The sequence below is a fragment of the Chroicocephalus ridibundus genome, chromosome Z (genome assembly GCF_963924245.1).
Source record: "Chroicocephalus ridibundus chromosome Z, bChrRid1.1, whole genome shotgun sequence".
Lineage (NCBI taxonomy): Eukaryota > Metazoa > Chordata > Aves > Charadriiformes > Laridae > Chroicocephalus > Chroicocephalus ridibundus.
Window position 1 is genome coordinate 50,551,314 of NC_086316.1, and position 18,306 is coordinate 50,569,619.

At 43.4% G+C, this 18,306-nt stretch overlaps 1 protein-coding gene across 1 annotated transcript in view; it reads right to left on the reverse strand.

Annotated features, from left to right (window-relative positions):
• Positions 1–18,028, reverse strand: part of SH3GL2 (SH3 domain containing GRB2 like 2, endophilin A1) — a 99,476-nt gene extending 81,448 nt beyond the window's left edge. The window contains exon 1 of the mRNA XM_063321450.1: positions 17,773–18,028. Coding sequence (XP_063177520.1) covers positions 17,773–17,817 — 45 coding nt within the window. The 5' untranslated portion in view covers positions 17,818–18,028. The remainder of the gene's footprint in view (positions 1–17,772) is intronic.
• Positions 18,029–18,306: the final 278 nt, after the last annotated feature.

The window sequence follows — 18,306 nt, forward strand, 5'->3', positions numbered from 1 at the left end:
TGTCTATGGGGAGACTCTAATTGGATTCAAGAATTTTAAATCCACCTCCAAATGCAGAGAAGCAGAGAGTGACTCACAGACCTTTCCACAGAGCACGCGGAGGTGAAATTAGCAGGGAAGATAAGGGTTATGTGGGCAGAAGAACTGGTATAAAAACAAACACATTTGTAGTGTAAAAAAGCAAGTACAAGTTATGTATTTATATGGCTCCTAAGAGCATCCTGGTCCTGAGAGAGGACCAGGACCAGAACAGAGGATGAATAATTGCCACATACAGCATCACCCCAGAAGCAGCAAACTGCCAAGGCATCTGAAAATAGGTAAAGCTGGGTTCGTCTCAGTGGCACAGCTACTTTTCATGATGCCACTGAAACAATCAAGCAGCAAAACTCTGCATACCAAGTTAGTGTTGCATACAGTATGGAAGTGTCTGGGAAGGTGTATAAAGGAAGTGTCTGTCACTCTATGGTTTTGTCTGCTTTTGTCCTCATAGCAGCAAGGACGCAGATAGAGGACTGGGTGTGTATGTAGAATGCCACTGGGATATGCCTATCCTTACAGTTATTTGCAGCATCAGCTTATAGCAGTCTGAGGGCAAAGCAATCTCTGTGTTGTTACATAGACACACGCTCTCCTGGACCTCTGCTGTGTGCAGGTCCCTTGAACACTCCACTGAAAAAATACAACACAAGTTATTCAGGTTGAGGTCCACTGCTTGACAATTCTTTGCAAGTGGTTAGTACATATTAAAGAACCAAGATCACCTGCAATGCTGCTCAGTGATGCCATTAAGTCTTATGTGCAGAAAGTCATTAATAACCCTAGGAAACGCAAGTAAACAGAAGGAACAAAGCTCTCAGGAAGACTATTTGCATAAGTACAGATAAGAATCCTTTCTGCAGCATGACAGTAAAGTACACCACAAAGCTCACATCTGATTTAGAAAGTTTTTTAAAAAAAATAAATTTATCCACTATATGTGAATGCACTCTGAAATAAAAAGGGCTTTCTGAAAACTTCAAAGATCCACATAGTCTTGAAAATTTTGACATCCACATGCCTCTGCCAAGCAAGACTGCAGAGATCACAATGACACTAGAGAACGAGAGCAACATATAATGAGATATATAGTAAAACTGTATTTGCTGCAGTTACTCCTATACACTTTATCATCTTATTACAGGGATACAAATGTCCCATCACATAAAGAAAAGGAATTAGAGCATTGTTAATGGTTTCTTCACTCCACTCATCAATATGTTCAGGCTTCAATGCACACTGAGCTCTGGGAGTCAGTGTCATCATAAGCAAACACAGGCTAAATCAAACACAAGATACCTAACTGGTCCATGGAAAGTATTAGCTACCTACGTATTTTATTAGCATGACCATACCATTCTATTCTCATGTCTCAATGAAAGCAAAAAAGCCACACAATTAAAACTCAATAAAATCTGTCTCTAAAGAGCACAGATATGAAAGATAACAGATCAAGAAAACAGCATGGCTCTAATGCTATTTGGGGAATTAGCAGTAGAAGTATATCTTTTTAATCCTTTTGGGGAACAGTAGCAAACTGTTATTGGGTTTTTAAATTATTTTTTTTGCTTTAATTTCTTCTGTAGTGTTGAAGGGTGATGGTGTGTTAAAAAAGATAAAAAAGTAACAATTGATTTTTTCTCATGAATTTCAGCTTTTTTTTTGTTCTCAAAATTATTTGTAGGGTACCATTTAGACGTTGGATGCATTAAGTTCTGACATTAAAAATAATTTTATCTTCTTCAAATTTTTAACACGATTCATGACCAAAAAAGAAAAGGCTCCCAACAACTGCATGGTCAAAACAATACAATACTAACTTTGTTCAAACTGCTCTCTCACCAGCGATCTTTCAAACCTTTTGAAGTCCACAACTCCAGTTTCAAAGATCAGGAACAATATACCTGTGACCAGGTACAATGGTTAAAATTGCACAGACTGGCACTGCTTCACTCCCATATAAGCAACAGGGCTTCTGCACTTGAATCCCCACAGCCAGAGTAGACATAGAAGAAATATCCCATTGTCCTCCCACAACTTCATTTCTGTGAGTGGTCACAGTCCTCCTGATAGTGCAGGGCAAAATGGGCACAAAAAGTTACATACCAAGGACCCATTTCTTCTGTAAAACCACAGCCTGACTACCTAGGGTTTCTCCAAGCCCTACATCCGACAGACATACATAGGGGTGCTCTGAGGCATCTCCCACTTTTTCACCAAGAGCACACTTTTGCACGCTAGCTGACATGTAGCTTTTTTTTTTCTATCGATAAAATAGAAGACACCCTACAGTGCTCTTTTTCACTGTTTTTAAACCTGAAAGTCACATTTGTACATCTCAGGGCTATGTCTGCTCCACCTATATGTTTAGCAAGTTAAGAAAGTCCACACAGAAAAGCAAATTCAGGGAGCATCCCTGTGGAAAAACCTTTAACCTCCATGTCTTGAGTACCACCTATGATTAAATAGGAGGTACGCCAATCTGTTTAAATAGAGAATGGTTCTCACTACATACATTCATTAAACTATAAATTCCTTGATGGATTAAAGTATTATTCATGGGAAATGGTGTTTATTACAATTTGTCAAGCTTTTGTGAGAACTTTGGGAAAGTGTAGCCAGACAGCCCAAATTTTAAAATGACGACGAATTATGATCAACTCAGGCTCAATGCAGAAAATTTATCTCTCCAAGTATAGAATCATAGAATCTTCATGGTTGGAAAGGACCCTTAAGATCATTGAGTCCAACCAAACAACCTACAATCTCTGCCACTAGAGCATGCCCTGAAGTGCCACATCTAGACGTTTCTTAAATACCTCTAGGGATGGTGACTCAACCACCTCCCTGGGCAGGCTGTTCCAGTGCCTGACCACTCTTTCAGTAAAGTAATGCTTCCTAACACCTAATCTAAACCTCCCCTGCCACAACTTCAGACCATTTCCTCTGGTCCTGTCATTATTTACTAGGGAGAAGAGGCCAACACCCACCTCTCTCCAACCTCCTTTCAGGTAGTTGTAGAGGGCAATGACGTCTCCCCTCAGCCTCCTCTTCTCCAAGCTAAACATGCCCAGCTCCCTCAGCCTCTCCTCATATGACCTGGTCTCCAGACCCCTCCCCAGCCTGGTAGCTCTCCTCCAGACACGCTCCAGCACTTCAATGTCCCTCTTGTGCAGAGGGGCCCAGAACTGAACACAGTACTCGAGGTGAGGCCTCACCAGTGCCGAGTACAGAGGCACGATCACTTCCTTACTCCTGCTGGCCACGCTATTCCTGAGACAAGCCAGAATGCCATTGGAGTTCTTGGCCACCTGAGCACACTGCTGGCTCATGTTAAGCTGGCCGTCCAGCAGCACCCCCAGGTCCTTTTCTGCTGGGCAGCTCTACAGCCACTCTTCCCCAAGCCTGTTGTGTTGCTTGGGGTTGTTGTGACTGAAGTAAACGCCCTTCATCTAAATCTTCAACTTTACAAATAAATTAAAGATTAAAAATAACATAAATGTACAGGATGTCCTCATCTTTCTCCTACCACACACAACAAATTATCTGCAGTGCAAATGAAGGATGGGAAGTGTCCTGGTTCGAGGTAAGGGGTTAAGGAGGGCTTGGGCTGACCCCCGATGTGGGGTGGTTGACGTTGTGGAAAAGGTCCCCAGGGAATGCATAGTCTATCTGAAGTCGAAGTGCACTAGTTTGCCAAGGTCAGGGAGAGCACCTGTTGTTTGTTTCATGGCCAGTCCAGCCCAAACCATGACAGGAAGACAGTTAAAATTCATGCCATATGGCTCTGATGAAGTGCATTGCTTGACTGGAAGTATCTGGAAAGATTAAGCCTCCAGACACCAAGAGGCATGATGCTCTTGACTCTTCAGAGGGATGCAGAGTCCAGGGACTTCCTACACTCGCCTAAGATGTTCCAGTTCTTACAAGGAGCTTTGCCTATTGAGTGTAGATTCTAGCCCCACTGAATACTTGATCAATGCCAAAATGTCACCTGGAATCTCACGGAGAACTAGTAGGCCTATCTCTGTCTGAAAAGCATAGCTGTAGAACAACATATTTCAAATCACTGACAAGAGACAGGCAGTGACAGAATATGGCAGTACGATGACTTACCAGCACTCTACACTTGGGCAATTTAGCAAGTCAGGAATTAAACAGCACCCTCTGCAGCAAGAGCAGCACAATACAAGATCATACTCCACTCTACTCACTCGGCTCTGGTTGCATGAGAGCAAAGGTTCCCATCAGAGATAAACAAGGACACAAGGACATATGTAACAGCAATAAAAAACAGCATAAATAGACATTTGCCCTCAGGGCCACATTTACAATAGCCATCCTTCTTGGCATACCAAGAGATCAAGAATTCACAGAGTTTCCTCACTACTTTGCAGCTGTTTTTTCAGTGTCACAGCTTTGGAATATTGGTGAGATAAAAGTGATGCAAAACAGGAAGACAAATTCACAGCAAAGCTTGTACTGCCAGTGGGGATCCCTTAGTAACTAGGAATATCTATGGCCCAGCTTTTATCTGGGTGTGCAGAAAAGGAGTGGTGAAGGATCCTTCACTTAGGCCAACTAAGGCAGATATCAGAACTCACAACAGAGCACAGAAGTGGTTCCTCACCAGCCTCCTGGGTTTGCATGATCCAAACCTTGGTGATCTAAACAATTGGTGCTGTAGTGTGGTACCCCGTACCTCAGATCTGCTGAAGATGATATTCCTCCATGGCAAGACAGCAGTGTTACCCAGAGCACCAGAGACCACAGTGAGGCACACTGCTCTAGGGGAGTCAATGGCCACTTAGTGTATCACGGCTCTGTAACCGCCCCCATGTAGGTATGTGCCTCAGAAGATACAATCCAGTTCTTCAAAATGCGTTGAAGGTAAAGAAACCTGCTCTGCTGCATCTGTTCACTATTACACTGTTCCTTAAAATACAGCCCCCTCTGTCCATAAATCTATGATTTCCTTTCCCTGTGGATGATGTTACTTTTCTTCTTTTATCTACCTGCACCCTTGCTTGCAAAGGAAATTAGTAGTAGCCAAGCAATTTACTAAATTTAAAACTCAAGTCAACCCATCAGCTGAAGCAAGAGCTTTTCACAGCTGTGTAAAAACAAGACTTTAAATATTCATATGACATAGAAAAGCCCTCCTGGATTTGGATTATTTCCTGCAGTTTTCACAAGAATTTGGCTTGTGAAAGTATTTTAAGTAGTGCAAATAAATTGAAAAGATAAATGCTTAGCAACTACCAAGTACCTTTTCCAGATTGCAGGTGCACCAGCATTTCAGTACAAATCAGGAGTTAACTTTTTAAAATAAATCTCATGGTCTTCCCCACTTATTCCACTATGTTTTAGACTGTAGAGCAGTCTTGTAGCATGTGAACTGGATTCCTTTTGAATGAAACTGGAGCAGAAATTTCTCTCAAAGAGCTCATCTGCCATGCTTCAACCACTAGCAGGCATTTAGTCCACAGGACCGGAACTAGAGTTAGTCCAAAATCAAACTATCATAAGCCTCCACTGGGGGACACTGCATCCTCTGCAGCAACTGTTTTGTTGTACAGACCCATGCCTTTTGCACTGTGTGACTCTCCAACATAGATGTAGTCTCCGAAGTTCAGGTTAGATGCTACGTCACTCAACCTGAAAGACAGCAAGAGGAAGTGGCATGACCATGCACCCGTCAAAGATCTTGCACACATTTTAAACTGGAACAGCTCCCACAGGAGTTATGTTGTAAAGAGACAAAATGGCTCAGAGCAATTATTGCCAGGTCTTTGCAATGGCTGTCATCTGTCCCCTGCTCTGTGCTGTCTTCCCTTCAAAATTCTTAAGTCTTACAATCATACAGTTATAACAAAACATTAGCTTTTACCCTTAAAAGAACTGAAAATGTAAACCCTGAAGTCAAGAAAATTCAGAACGGAAGAAAAGGAGACAGCATTATTAATTTTTAAAACATCTTGATTCTGTAATGGTTTCTTAATGTTTGGGATTATATGCTGCAAAAACACTTCATTTAAAAAAAGAAAAAAGAAAATGCTTCGTTAAAAATGACCTCTGAACACTTAAAATAAAATAAATAAGCAAAATACCCCAAATCAGCAGAATTTAGTCTGCAGAATGTTTTCTTGCTGCTGAGTAAAAGCATATACATTAGTGAATGTCTCCTGTCAACAACCAGGTCACCTCTGTTATTAATTTGCATCAACTCTCAGTAGGAGAGAAAATTCTGGGAAATTTTTTGAAAGTCTTGGTTATGCATTGCTTGCTTGCAAGACATTTGATATTACCAGAACATGTTCTGCTTTTGTGAAACGATTTATCTACCTTTTAAATATTACATTTAAGAATTAAGAGCCACCCTACGATGTTTTATAATTTAGAGGATGTCATGTTAATGACAGCACCGTGGTTATTTAAGAATAAATAAGGTATCAGAACAAACGCCAACCTTTCCAGCCTGCAAACCAAACACATTATTTCACTGGAGCTGAGGAGTCACAATCATAGTCACAATTAATTAATTTCTTAAGTCCCAGCTCCTTGGTGACATTGAGACGGTACAGAGGAAACTAGGTCCACAAACCCTGCCAGAAATTCCTCAGATGTCAAAGGATGGCACAGAAAAAGAGGCAAAAGTCACTTTTTCCTCCCTCATGGTCCTTTTGTGGCAGACGTGCAGAAAGAGAAATGGTTGCAGAAGAGTGCACTGCAGTCTTCCCTGTTAGCACAGGCTAGGGAGGGCTACGGCAGGATGTTTCCTTGCTGCAAATATGCTTTGATTTCTTTTTTTCTTATTTTTTCCCACCTCCCACTCATCCTTGGGCTTTTTTGTCAGGGAGACAGATTTATCTTTGATAGGATAGGACTGAGTTCCTGTATCTTTCCCTCAAGGCTTCCCCATAGCTTAGCACAGGGCAGCCAGAAATGGCTATTACCTCCTTCTTCAACGTACAGGAGATGGCAAGCAATATGTACCTCCAAGGCAAGCAAAAATGGGGCAACAACACTTCAAAGGACTCTCAGTTCTCACATGAGAATACTTAGAGCAAGTTGGCATTAGCTGATCCATGGTTATTCACGCCACTAAGTTCCAACATTGAACATCCTAAATCTGTAACCACAAACCCAGTCACTCTCAAGAGCAACAGAGGAGACTGTACGTCAGAAAATTGACACCACAATCAACTGCTGATTTCTGACAGCGATACAGTCACAGCGTGCTGTCCTACCACGACTACTTGCATGACGTTACATTAGGGAATATCAAAAAAACAATACAAGACTCATCATCTTCCTCGCATGCTTCTCTGTTAAGCCCTCAGTGTAGTGCTAGTAAAATTCCTAAAACACAGCATGCAAAGTCAACACCTGGTCCGACTCTTCCTTCTTGCTGGCTCTCTGCTACCTGCTCCTTCACATGCCCTCAAAAGCCGTAAGATTCAAGCATGTTTTGCCTCTGGCTCACCTGTCCACTGAGCTGCTGCTCATACTCATGATCTGGTCTTCATTCTTTAATAGAAAGCTCATTTGATAAGAATGGCTTCTCCCCCAGATGCTTAATTTACCTTCTTAAATTTAATTTTATTGCAAGAAAATGAATATAGCTTTTAAAGGAAATACAATTCTCAGTGATAATATTTTACAAAGGTTTGAAAGAAATATCAGGAGGAAATCAGGGGGAAAAAAAAACTCCACAGCAGTGAATCTGCTTAAGTTCTTGTAGATGAAGAAGTTTCCCTGGACACAAGTGTCGTTAATCTGCAAACACAAATGAGAAAAATATGGAACTAGAATAGTCTGCTTTATTGCAGCTTCATTAAATTTTCAAATCTCTCTTGCTCCAATGTGCTGTGCAGCAAGAGAGAGAAAAAGTCCTCCACAGAATGCAAGTGAACAAGATATAACAGTACCATGTCTGCATGTCTCTAGAGTACCTTCCAAATCTGCTTGGGAAGACTGCCTGCTTTTTATAAAAGTTGCTAGAAATCTCATATAGCTGATTTTAATGTGTGATTTGGGAAGTGGTCTTACTCTCAAAATGAGAGGAGTAAATCACCAATTACCCTACCAGAGCCAAAACTACAGCAAAAGACATGAGAGACCTTAGACATCGCTGAATTTTCTCCTATAGTTTGGCAGATATTTTCAAATTCAAGTCCAGCCACATTCAATTTGGTTTTATCCCAGGAACTTACTTTATTATTAAAATTGATTCTGCAGTGGTACCAGTAGGCCCCAGGCAGAAACTCAACCCAAGCATGCTCAGCTGCTTTCTTGGCCAATACATCCAGGATGTGCATGAAGAAACCCAACAGCCAAAACCACAGCTGACAGACCTGAGGCTTTCTAGTCCTTAAGCACCACAAACATGTGTATGTCCAGAGATTAACAGTGACGTGGGGAAGGAGGATATATAATTTAGTCACTTATGCTAAGCACTGAGGAGCACAGAGCAGAAGGACAGATCCTTTTCTACAGATGTACTAAAATTCTTACCTGCACCAATGCTTTCTCCCATTAAAGTAACAGAGCCTTCCTCCTACATCAGGGTTACAGAGAAGCAGGACAAACTGGGACAATCTTGTCTTCAATCATGAAAAGCCATACATCCGTATAGGTAGTAATCTGTTACTACATTTTGCCTTTGCAACCTAGCCAGGTACTTTCAGTCACTGAGAGCACCTCAGGCCCAGCAAAGACTTGGCGCTGCAGAGCCCCAGGAACATGCTAATGCATAGCTCAGCCTCTGACCAGGACAGTTTTGAACTTCACCGAACTGTTTGAATGAGTCAACGATTTGAAGCAGGCACTTTGCTGATCAAAACCTATCAGAACCTTTGGCAGTCAGCGCTGGGGAAACTTTTCACGTGCAAAACATAAAACTCCAACCAGCCAGCTCAGAACAGCAAACTCTCCCCAGGCGAAGGAATAAGCACCTGAGTCATGGAAAGCAGTTTTGTTGAAAGACTATCGCTAAATCAGAGCAGCAGAGGAGTATTTCCTTTTCCTTATTCTTTCTCCCCATAAGACAGGAAATCTGCAACAGATGGGGTTGTCATCTTAGAAACAATGATGGCTTTTCTCCTCCTTAGTCACATTTGATTCCACATATACTGATGGACACCGTAAAATCCACGCTGACCTCTTTGACCCATTGGTGTTATTTAGGCTGTATGTGTTTTGGGAACACTGGTCATCCTTTCTCCTTGGCTGGAACAATACACAGTATCGCAGTATCCAGATCAGGAACTAAGGATCCTGGACACGGTAGGCTAATGAAGCAGGAAGCAGCAAGTGCTGGCTTCACTCACCGATGCCTGACATTTCTTCTGCCTCTACTCAGCGTTATCCATACATACTGGAGCACAGTATTTACCTCTGTTCAATTTTCAAGGATTCCTGATGAGGACCTCCCCACTCTTTCATCCTCGGTACTTTTTGGGTATTTTCCCACCCATATTTACAGTTAAATAAAAACCAAAATGTCCTCCAGAGAACAGCAAAAGCTCTACAGATGATTTCAAGCCTTACAGGTTTTTTGGTCATCACAATGCAGCCATTCTGAAACATGTGAATCCAGACCTTTGAGGAGGGATGTGACATCTGTGAAAATTACAAGTTCCAAATCACCCTGCCTTAAATTATTTTGAATTACAACAATGCAAAACAAAGAAAAGAAGTTATGTATATTTTGATATCAGGTCTTTGTGGCTCTTACTTTAGTAAGAGAATCCCGTTCCTACCATGCAAAGCTTAACTTTCTCTGCCATGTGCCCTTTTTATAGCAGTTTACATAGGTGAAACAAACCAGACAAAACTGACTGAGAAAAAAATATTTTTCTGCATAAAAAAGTTAAAGACCTACATTATTTATCTAAGTTTGCCTCTGTTTTCAGCAATTAAGTCTTCCTCTCTTCCAGAAACTCACATTTTATCTGTTTAGACTTAAGACAGGCAAGATGCATGGCATATTATGACTACTGCCTGCAACAGTCATATCCATTTCTGACAGTGGTGGATTTGCCTCATATATGGCAAGGTGCAGGTACACGCTTTTGTGGACAAGGAAGGAGATTTCCCCACCAGCCCCATAGCAACATGGTCACATTTTAAAAACCAAGTCTAGATGATAAAAAATACAGGTACCGTAAGATATATCCATCCTTCCTGAGAGACAAACTTCTGTTTGTTAATGCTAGTGGAAAGCTCCTTGGATGATGGAGTCTAATCAGTAAACCATGTAAACGTGTGGTTATTCTGCATGTCAAGGAACCCCTTCACATTCAAACGTTTTGGTTCCTAAACACATTTGCATGTTGTTGACCTTTCCTCATGCCTCAGCTCTGGTTTAGTTCCTTTCATAACAGTGGAAAGTAAAATCAAATTCCACCCGTTCCTGGCCAATGCAGGAAATGGGATGAAGCAACCAACAGAAAACTCAAGTAGAAGGTGCTCCTAAGTACTGAAATCTCCTTTCACTTCAACTGGAGCAAGACCCAGGTTTAACTAACTCTGTTTCGATGCCAAATGGAGCATTTCTAGAAAAACACAAATTCAATTGGTGAGTTAGTTGAGAAAAGTACACTAACTGGTCATCTCTAATGCCTTGGCCAGTTCTGCGCAAACACTCTCTTTCAAACGGAAGGATGGGTCTTAGTCTGCTGTCCTCAGATCCCCTTCCAAATAAAATCAATTAAGTTGAAACACTGTTCTTCTAGTGGCAGAAAGAAATCCATCCATTGTAGAGTTATACTTGTAAAATTGCAGCACTTTAAATTCAGTCCTTAGATTATCCAGTCCAAGACAGACAAATTCTAAGTGACTCATCTAGAAAGACAAACACTATTTTTGACATTTATACCTTATGAATTATTAACTCGTTTGCTGCATCTAGATTGATTTTGCTTGAAAAGGAATTTTTGGCACATATTTTGAAGGCTGAAAATTGTACAGACTGCAAAAGAAGTCAGCAAAAATATCTAATTGGCTAGTGCTGCTTAAAAGAGGAAGTCCTGTTAGTCTACTGAAAGTCATGAAAGATGAAATCAAGAATACTTTTCAAGAGAATTTTCTTTCTAGGGAAAAAAACCCAAACCTTCATCTCTTTTGGAACATGTGCTGTTATCACCCTATTTTGTTGCGATGGCAGTCTTCCCCACAGAAGCAGAAGTGATGTCCAGTGCTCAAGGATACTTTAAAATGGAAAATAAATTGTGTCCTTAGTGTTACTGCACAACACTAATGGAATTTCTTAACACAACAGTCTACATAATAGGATATTTTTAAAAAAATATTATCTAGTTATATAGATATGGCCTTCATCATGGGCGCAAGAGCATCATCAGTATTATATCAATTACAACTACATATCCATGAATCATTCTGTCCAGGTCTGACACAGTGGTTTCCATCACAGACAAACTGAAATTATGCTGAACTTCAAACAGCCACTTTGTGTTTTTTTATTTTCTCCCATGCAGATCTATAGGGCCTCCATAAAGGGAAACCCTGTGAAAAACGTTAGCTTCAGGAGAAAAAAAAAAGTTATTTTAATTCCTATCACTTCTATGACAGGTTGGATGGATTCCTGCGACATGTGCCTTGACCTCAAGTTTGAAAAACGCTACTATTTTGTCTGCAAGATTGCAGGATCAGATAAGCACTGAAGGCTACGTAATTCTGCTGTGGCAAAGATCATCACAATAATACCATGCTGTAGTTCAGCTTTCTTTCATCTCATACTTCCATATATTCAAGAGAGGATCAGCACCACCGTTGTCCATCAGGGACCACTAAGTGAGAAGAATTGAGAGCCAGAGTCACAGAAGTTGCCAGAAAGCAGCACAAAACAAGACTTTTTAGTTCCAGGAGAGAAGGAAGCTTCAGCTGTCCCTGATGGTACCACAGACTTTTTCACTAGAAGAGGACCATGGGCCTGCTTCATCAGGGCACTTCCCACCAAATGCTGTCCATTTACAATTTCTCTTCAGATGTTCTCACAAAGTGGCAACAGCTCCTTGTGGCCTGCAAAGCAGATTTTTAACTCCTACCCTCCTCTTCAGCTTTTAAAAATCAACGATTTCATTGGCACACTACTGGGTCATGACAGTCAGCGTTCAAGCTCCTCGACTCTCCATCCTCCACAACAAATGTGTAAAACCACCCCAGCACCGCCCCACATTTGCACTTGACAGCTACGTAAAACTACAGAATCTTATGCACAGTAACCTCTGCAGAATCTGCTTTGGTTAAACCTGTTTACGCTGCTTCAGCACTTTTATGAAGCATGCTATCAATCAGTATGCTAATCATGAGGCCACATTTAAATCTTAAAGACACAGTTTTGCATGAATGACCAAGAGCAGCGAGTTCTTCCTTGCTGTGTAATACTTCCAGTAAAGATGAAAGTCAAGATGTAAAACAAAAATCTCATGCAGGCTGTGTTTTGAGCACAGCATCCACGGATATTCTTTGCCACCACAAGGTCACTGGGGGAAAAATTTCAGATGGGTGTCAATCAGTGCTCCAGCTTTATATATACATACATACACACATAAAAATGGAAATGGCATATATCAGGTGGAAAGATACTGCAGTGACAGATGCTTGAGAAATCCCACCCAAAACCCAAGCCATTATCTTTTTTAGACACAAAGCAGCAGTTCTTTCAATTAGATTTAGAAACAGGGTTAGAAACTGGAGCAGACTGTTTAAGCCATCAACAACTCAGAAGGGTTACACAGTATCCAACTGAAGATTAAGGTCAATTTTTCACCCTTTCAATTATGTAACATCAATAAAAGGACAGATGGGAATGGTGCCAAATGTGAATACTGTATCTGGCAATCAAGCTAGAGCGCACAAACAGAAGGAATTTCCCTACCTGCTGTGGAAATAATCCCCTCCTCAGCTAAGTAAATATTTTTTTCTAAAAATAGTCTTCATTCTCATATCACAAATTTCCTCCCTTTCCTTGATCTCAAAATGTTCCACTCTGCACAGAGAGAAATCAACAGACTGAGAGTGGTACGTAGCTCTTGAAGAGAGGCTTCTAAGAGCCAGTTTGGGCACCATCCTCACAGCCACATCACTTTGCAAATTGCTCTTTTTCCTCCACCTGCTCAGAAGCTTCCACACCAACTTGCAAGTTTCCACAGCACTGGAGGAGGGAATTTTTTAAGTCCAACACTAGCAACACAAAGTACAGCAGCCACGCTAGGAAAAATGCGTTGCTGTTCAACTTTGCAGACCAGCTCACATACAAACCTCTACATACATGGGAACTGACCATAATTTGCTGGGTAAGGCTGAGAGGAAACATGGAAGGAGATAGGCAAACCCAATGTGAGCCCAGCTTCAGTCACAGCTGGAAAAGACAGATGAGGTGCTTTCACTGGAAAAGCCGAGGAGGCAGCACGCACAGGTCCCACTCAACACTGTGGGACAGTCAGGAACATATTATGAATATGGGGCTTAATGGGGATTTAGGAAAATACTGGTATGAACATTATCACTCTCCACATTCTCTATCAGTATGAAAGAAATGGTAACAATTGGTTAGTTGCAGTTGAGTTTTGCAAGTGTAGCGAATGTGTTGCATATAAAGGAGGATTGCCTCACCCATTCCAGTGAAATACAGTTTACACGCTTATGACCAAGGAATTTAAAAAACATTCAGCTAGATGAACCACAATATAAAAATTGTTTGACAAGGAGATTAATTTACAGCATACTCATATTCCCATCAATTCCAAGGGAACTGTTCACAAGTTTATGATGACGCACGCACTCAGAAAGGTTTGCTGGATCTGCTAATAAGCAGACACTCGTCCAGGGGACTTTCAAAACAGATTGTCAACGCTTTCAAACCCTGCTTCAACCCTAATGTGCTCTTTTTTTGCAAGTGAACCTATGTCAATGACCTGGATCGATGCAGAATGCTGATGAAGCCCACAGGATGTTGTGCTATATGGGCAATCGCATGGCAAAGCAGGAGTCTCATTTGCTTCTTATTAAACGATAAGGTCAATCTCTTACTGTGCACTTCACAGGCTGCCTTGTTAAAGAAGGAAGCATGGTACTTTCCAACTAAAAGTCAGGGCATGTAACAAGCTACTGACAACCATGAGTGCAGTGGAAGTTGTTTCTTCATCTGTTTCTTTTAGCAATAAACCTCTTTCTCCATAAAACTGTATAAACTAGTGCCTTCTGTCTTGGTGTTAAAAGACATTAAATCATGTTGTATCACAAAAGCAGAATACAGTGGTAGAAAATAAATCATACCCCAGGCTTTTTGGTTCAAATCACTGCATTCAGACTGCTATTTAAATGCCAGTCACATTTATTCAGTGGTTCCCTGGGGAACCCCTGCATTTTTTGTTCATTTCTTTCCCTATGAAATTATTACTTTCTGAAAGCTTAGTTTTGACTGTGCCTCACAAGAGCCATATTATGCAATGAATGCAGTCATGTGGAAACAAAGCTCATGCTATTTTAAAACAACTCTGTTCAAATGCCCCAGACTGTCAAATCTGTATCACCCAAAATTATTCTGGTGGTTTTAAAACTACTCAAACCTGCAGGAAGCAATAGTCTCTCAGTCACACTGACATAGCACCAATAGCAGAGGAGTTTGCATGCCTAAATAAAATGGGACCATTTGGTGGCACAGCGCTTAGTTGCCCGTTTTCTGGAAAAACGCTCTTTGGTACAATCTTCTTAGCTCCAGGATGTCTGACATATTTGCAGCAGCACAGTTAACATTCAAATGGTGTTACTTCTCCTTCCCAGGCGCTCTGTGGGTAATAGCAGTAAATGAATAATCTAACCTGCTCCATACTTGTCAGTCTAACATCTTTTAATTCTGCATGAATGTCACAGCTTCCAGACTCACAAAGTCAGGACTACTTATTCTAAACTTTATGATGCTGCACAGAGGTAAAACCATTAAAGTTTTTCTGAAATGGGACAGCCATTAGGTTCTTCAGCATGGCTTCTAGTAAAAGACAGAACGGCAGTATTTCATGCAGGTTAGTTTGACATTTTACAAGTCAAAAAATGATGAATGAAAACAAAATGCTCACATTGCATAAAACAATCCAGACATGGAAGTCACATAATTTTAAGTTGTGCACTAGGGAAAGCAGACTTCTGGATGAAAGAAAAACTTTTTTATAATATTTAAATTGTGCCACAAGTCTTTATATTTCTAACTGGATCTGCATTTTCTGTTAATAGTATTGTATGGTCATAATCATAAATTCTCTGTGTATAAGAGGTACTAATGTTACAACAAGAATAATACCATTAAAGACAGAAAGAAACTAAACCAGAGACTTCAAGACTTCACAATACTTAACTGGGTTAAAGGACACAACAACCTGAGAAATATCTTGAAATTGTTCCTGGTATGATTTAGGACTCTATTATGACAGCACATCATACACAAGTTCTTACGTGAATAAGAACCAAAGGAATAATTCAGAATTTTTAAAACTTCCAATTTGGTCGGTCCTATCCGGGAAGCTTCATTCATACCATCAATGTCAATCCATATTTCACCTGGGGATTAATCCATAGTCAAAAGGATTACTCCCTAGAGTAAAGTCAGCACGACTAAATCCTAGATTTCTCACTCACACTGAAAACAAGCCAATAAACAGATCAGTCTTGCAACCTACTTGTGAGTCATTCTCATACATGAATGTGTCTTCATGGCCTGCATACAAACAATCTGTGAATGTCAAGGCTGGGCCCAAAAATCCCTGATGTCAGGCTGCTAAATCTGGCACCAGGAACTTAATATTTTGGTTCCAGCCAGCTAAAACTCTTCCTTCCTTCTAAATGACAGTATTGCTGACAGTGTGCGAGTGTCATCTGAAGGACAGAACAGCATGCACGGAGCTTTCATACCATGCTCCCTCCAAAAAAGATGTTTACCTCTGCTGCTGCAGAGGCATACTCATTAACTTACAATAATGGAGAACCGAGACTTCTATTATTAAACAGTGAACTTCAGCTTGCCTGCTTCTTAAATGTGGATATGACACAGACACTGTAATTCCTATTTTCAGTACCAGCACCCGGTGCAGCAGTGATGATTCCTGGGCACTGCAGGTAGCAGAGGGAGAAATAACCAAGCAGCAGCAGCAGCAGTCGGGTGCTGCAGGAAGGGCCCAGGCACCCTTAACCACTTCTCACCGCATCTGCCACGAATACGGCGGGTTCCTTGTGAAGCTTATTTTACCAGTGGTGCAGCACAACCTGGTATGAAAGGTGACACACAATGTCACCCAACACTTGCGTGGGCCCGTGCAGGACTTGACGTATCCCATTGCATTCAGAGATGTAACAAGTATTGGTGTAACTGCAAGGCACCGAGAATTAGAATTTGGATGACTTCTTGTCTTAGGGATCATTCTTTCAGGGACACTTCCCCATAGTGCAACAAACGACGAGGCAAAAGATGAGACGGATGAAAAAGGGAAAAACACGGGTGTTGAAAAGCAGAACAGCTGCTGTATCTTGCATGCCTGCACCTACAGACTGCTTACAGTGACCAAGACTGCTACCTGAAGATGCCTGCAACGGCCATTAGTAGGAAATAACCAGGAATTTTGTATTTAGTTGCAAACATACAAATAAAAAAAAAAAAAGCACATTACACTGGTCTTGGTCTCAAATCTCTAAATCCAAAGAAATTCCCCTGACTTCTATGAAACCTTTTTCAATTTATCCCCAGAGCATGCTGACTCAGAACCTGATTCAGAAATTGCACCCTTACGGACTATAACACACAGATTTCGTATTATGAAACAACTTGAAGACTGGTGAAACATCCACCCTGACCTTCCTGCAATATCACACCATGCCTACAGCAACAGGACTTCATTATTCAGATTTCAGCTGTACTCTGCTGAAAACAAACAAATGGGGGAGGGGGGGGGGAAGAAAAAAATTTAAAAAAAAAAAGGCATGTTTGTTGTCGATTTACAAAGTCAGGTTAAGCAAACACCGATGGAAACACGATGCACAGCCCTCCCTGAAAAAGCCTCGAGTCCCACGGCCGGTATTTGCCCCATCGCCCCCCCTCCCCCCCGCCCTCGCTGCCTCGAAGCCCCCTCCGTGCCCACTCTGTCCCCGCGAGGGCAGACCAGGACCCGCTCCCGCACCCCGGGAGCCCCTTCCCGCCTGCCGCAACGCGGCCAGAGCCGGCGGGGGTGGGCGGGAAAGATGCGGGCGGACCGCAAGCCCTGGCCCTACCCACGCGTGCACCGTGCAGCCCCGCACACCCGGGGACACCGGTGCAGGGCCACACACAGCCGCGCACATTCACGCACCAGGCGGACTCCCGCACGCTGGCGCAAGCCTGCGAACCACTCGCGCAGCGCGCACACCCGTGGGTCGCGGACAGAGGCACGCACCCCCGTGCACTACCGCACATCACGCACAACACCCGCGCAAGCCCATTCCGCACGCTGGTGCGCAGGAGTGAAAACCCGCGCGCACCCACGCGCGACACGCGCCCGGCAGCACACGCGGGCGTCCCCTCGCACCCCGCGGCACTACGCGCACCCCTGCGTGCCCAAGGCGCGGGGAGGGAACACGACGACGACACGTCCCTGCACCGCGCACCCCACCGCACCGCGCAGCCACGCGTGGGCCCCACGCACACACCCCTCGACGCGCGGGGCGGGGGGGCGGTGGTGGTACCTGAGTGGCTTTGTGGAACTGCTTCTTCAGCCCGGCCACCGACATGGCGAGGGCGGCGCGCTGCAGCCGAGCCGAGCGGAGCGGAGCGGAGGGGAGCCGAGCCGAGGGGAGCCGCGGGGCGATGCGGTGGGTCCCGCCGCCTTCCCGCGCCGCTCGCGCTGCCCGCACCCGCGCGCCCGGCGGAGGCTTGTCAGGCGACGGCGGCGGCGGCCGGTTGCGGGGGCGCCGTGACGTCACGGCGGGACGCGCCGCCTTCCCCCGCGCCCCCGCCTGGCCCCCGCCCCCGCGCGCGCGCCCTAACGGTCGACCCCGGGTCCCCCCCAACGGTCGGTCCCAACGGTCGGTGTGCCCCCCACCCACGCAGCCCACCGCCAGCGCCAGGATGTCCGGCCTTCCTGTGCTTCTGCCCGCCCTGCCCCGGGTGGACACCCCCGCTCCCCCGCGGGCCACGGGCGTGGAGTTCCTCGGCCGCCCCCGGCCGTGCGCGGCGCTCGGCCTCGCCTCAGTAGCAAGAACGGGTGCACCTGACCCCGC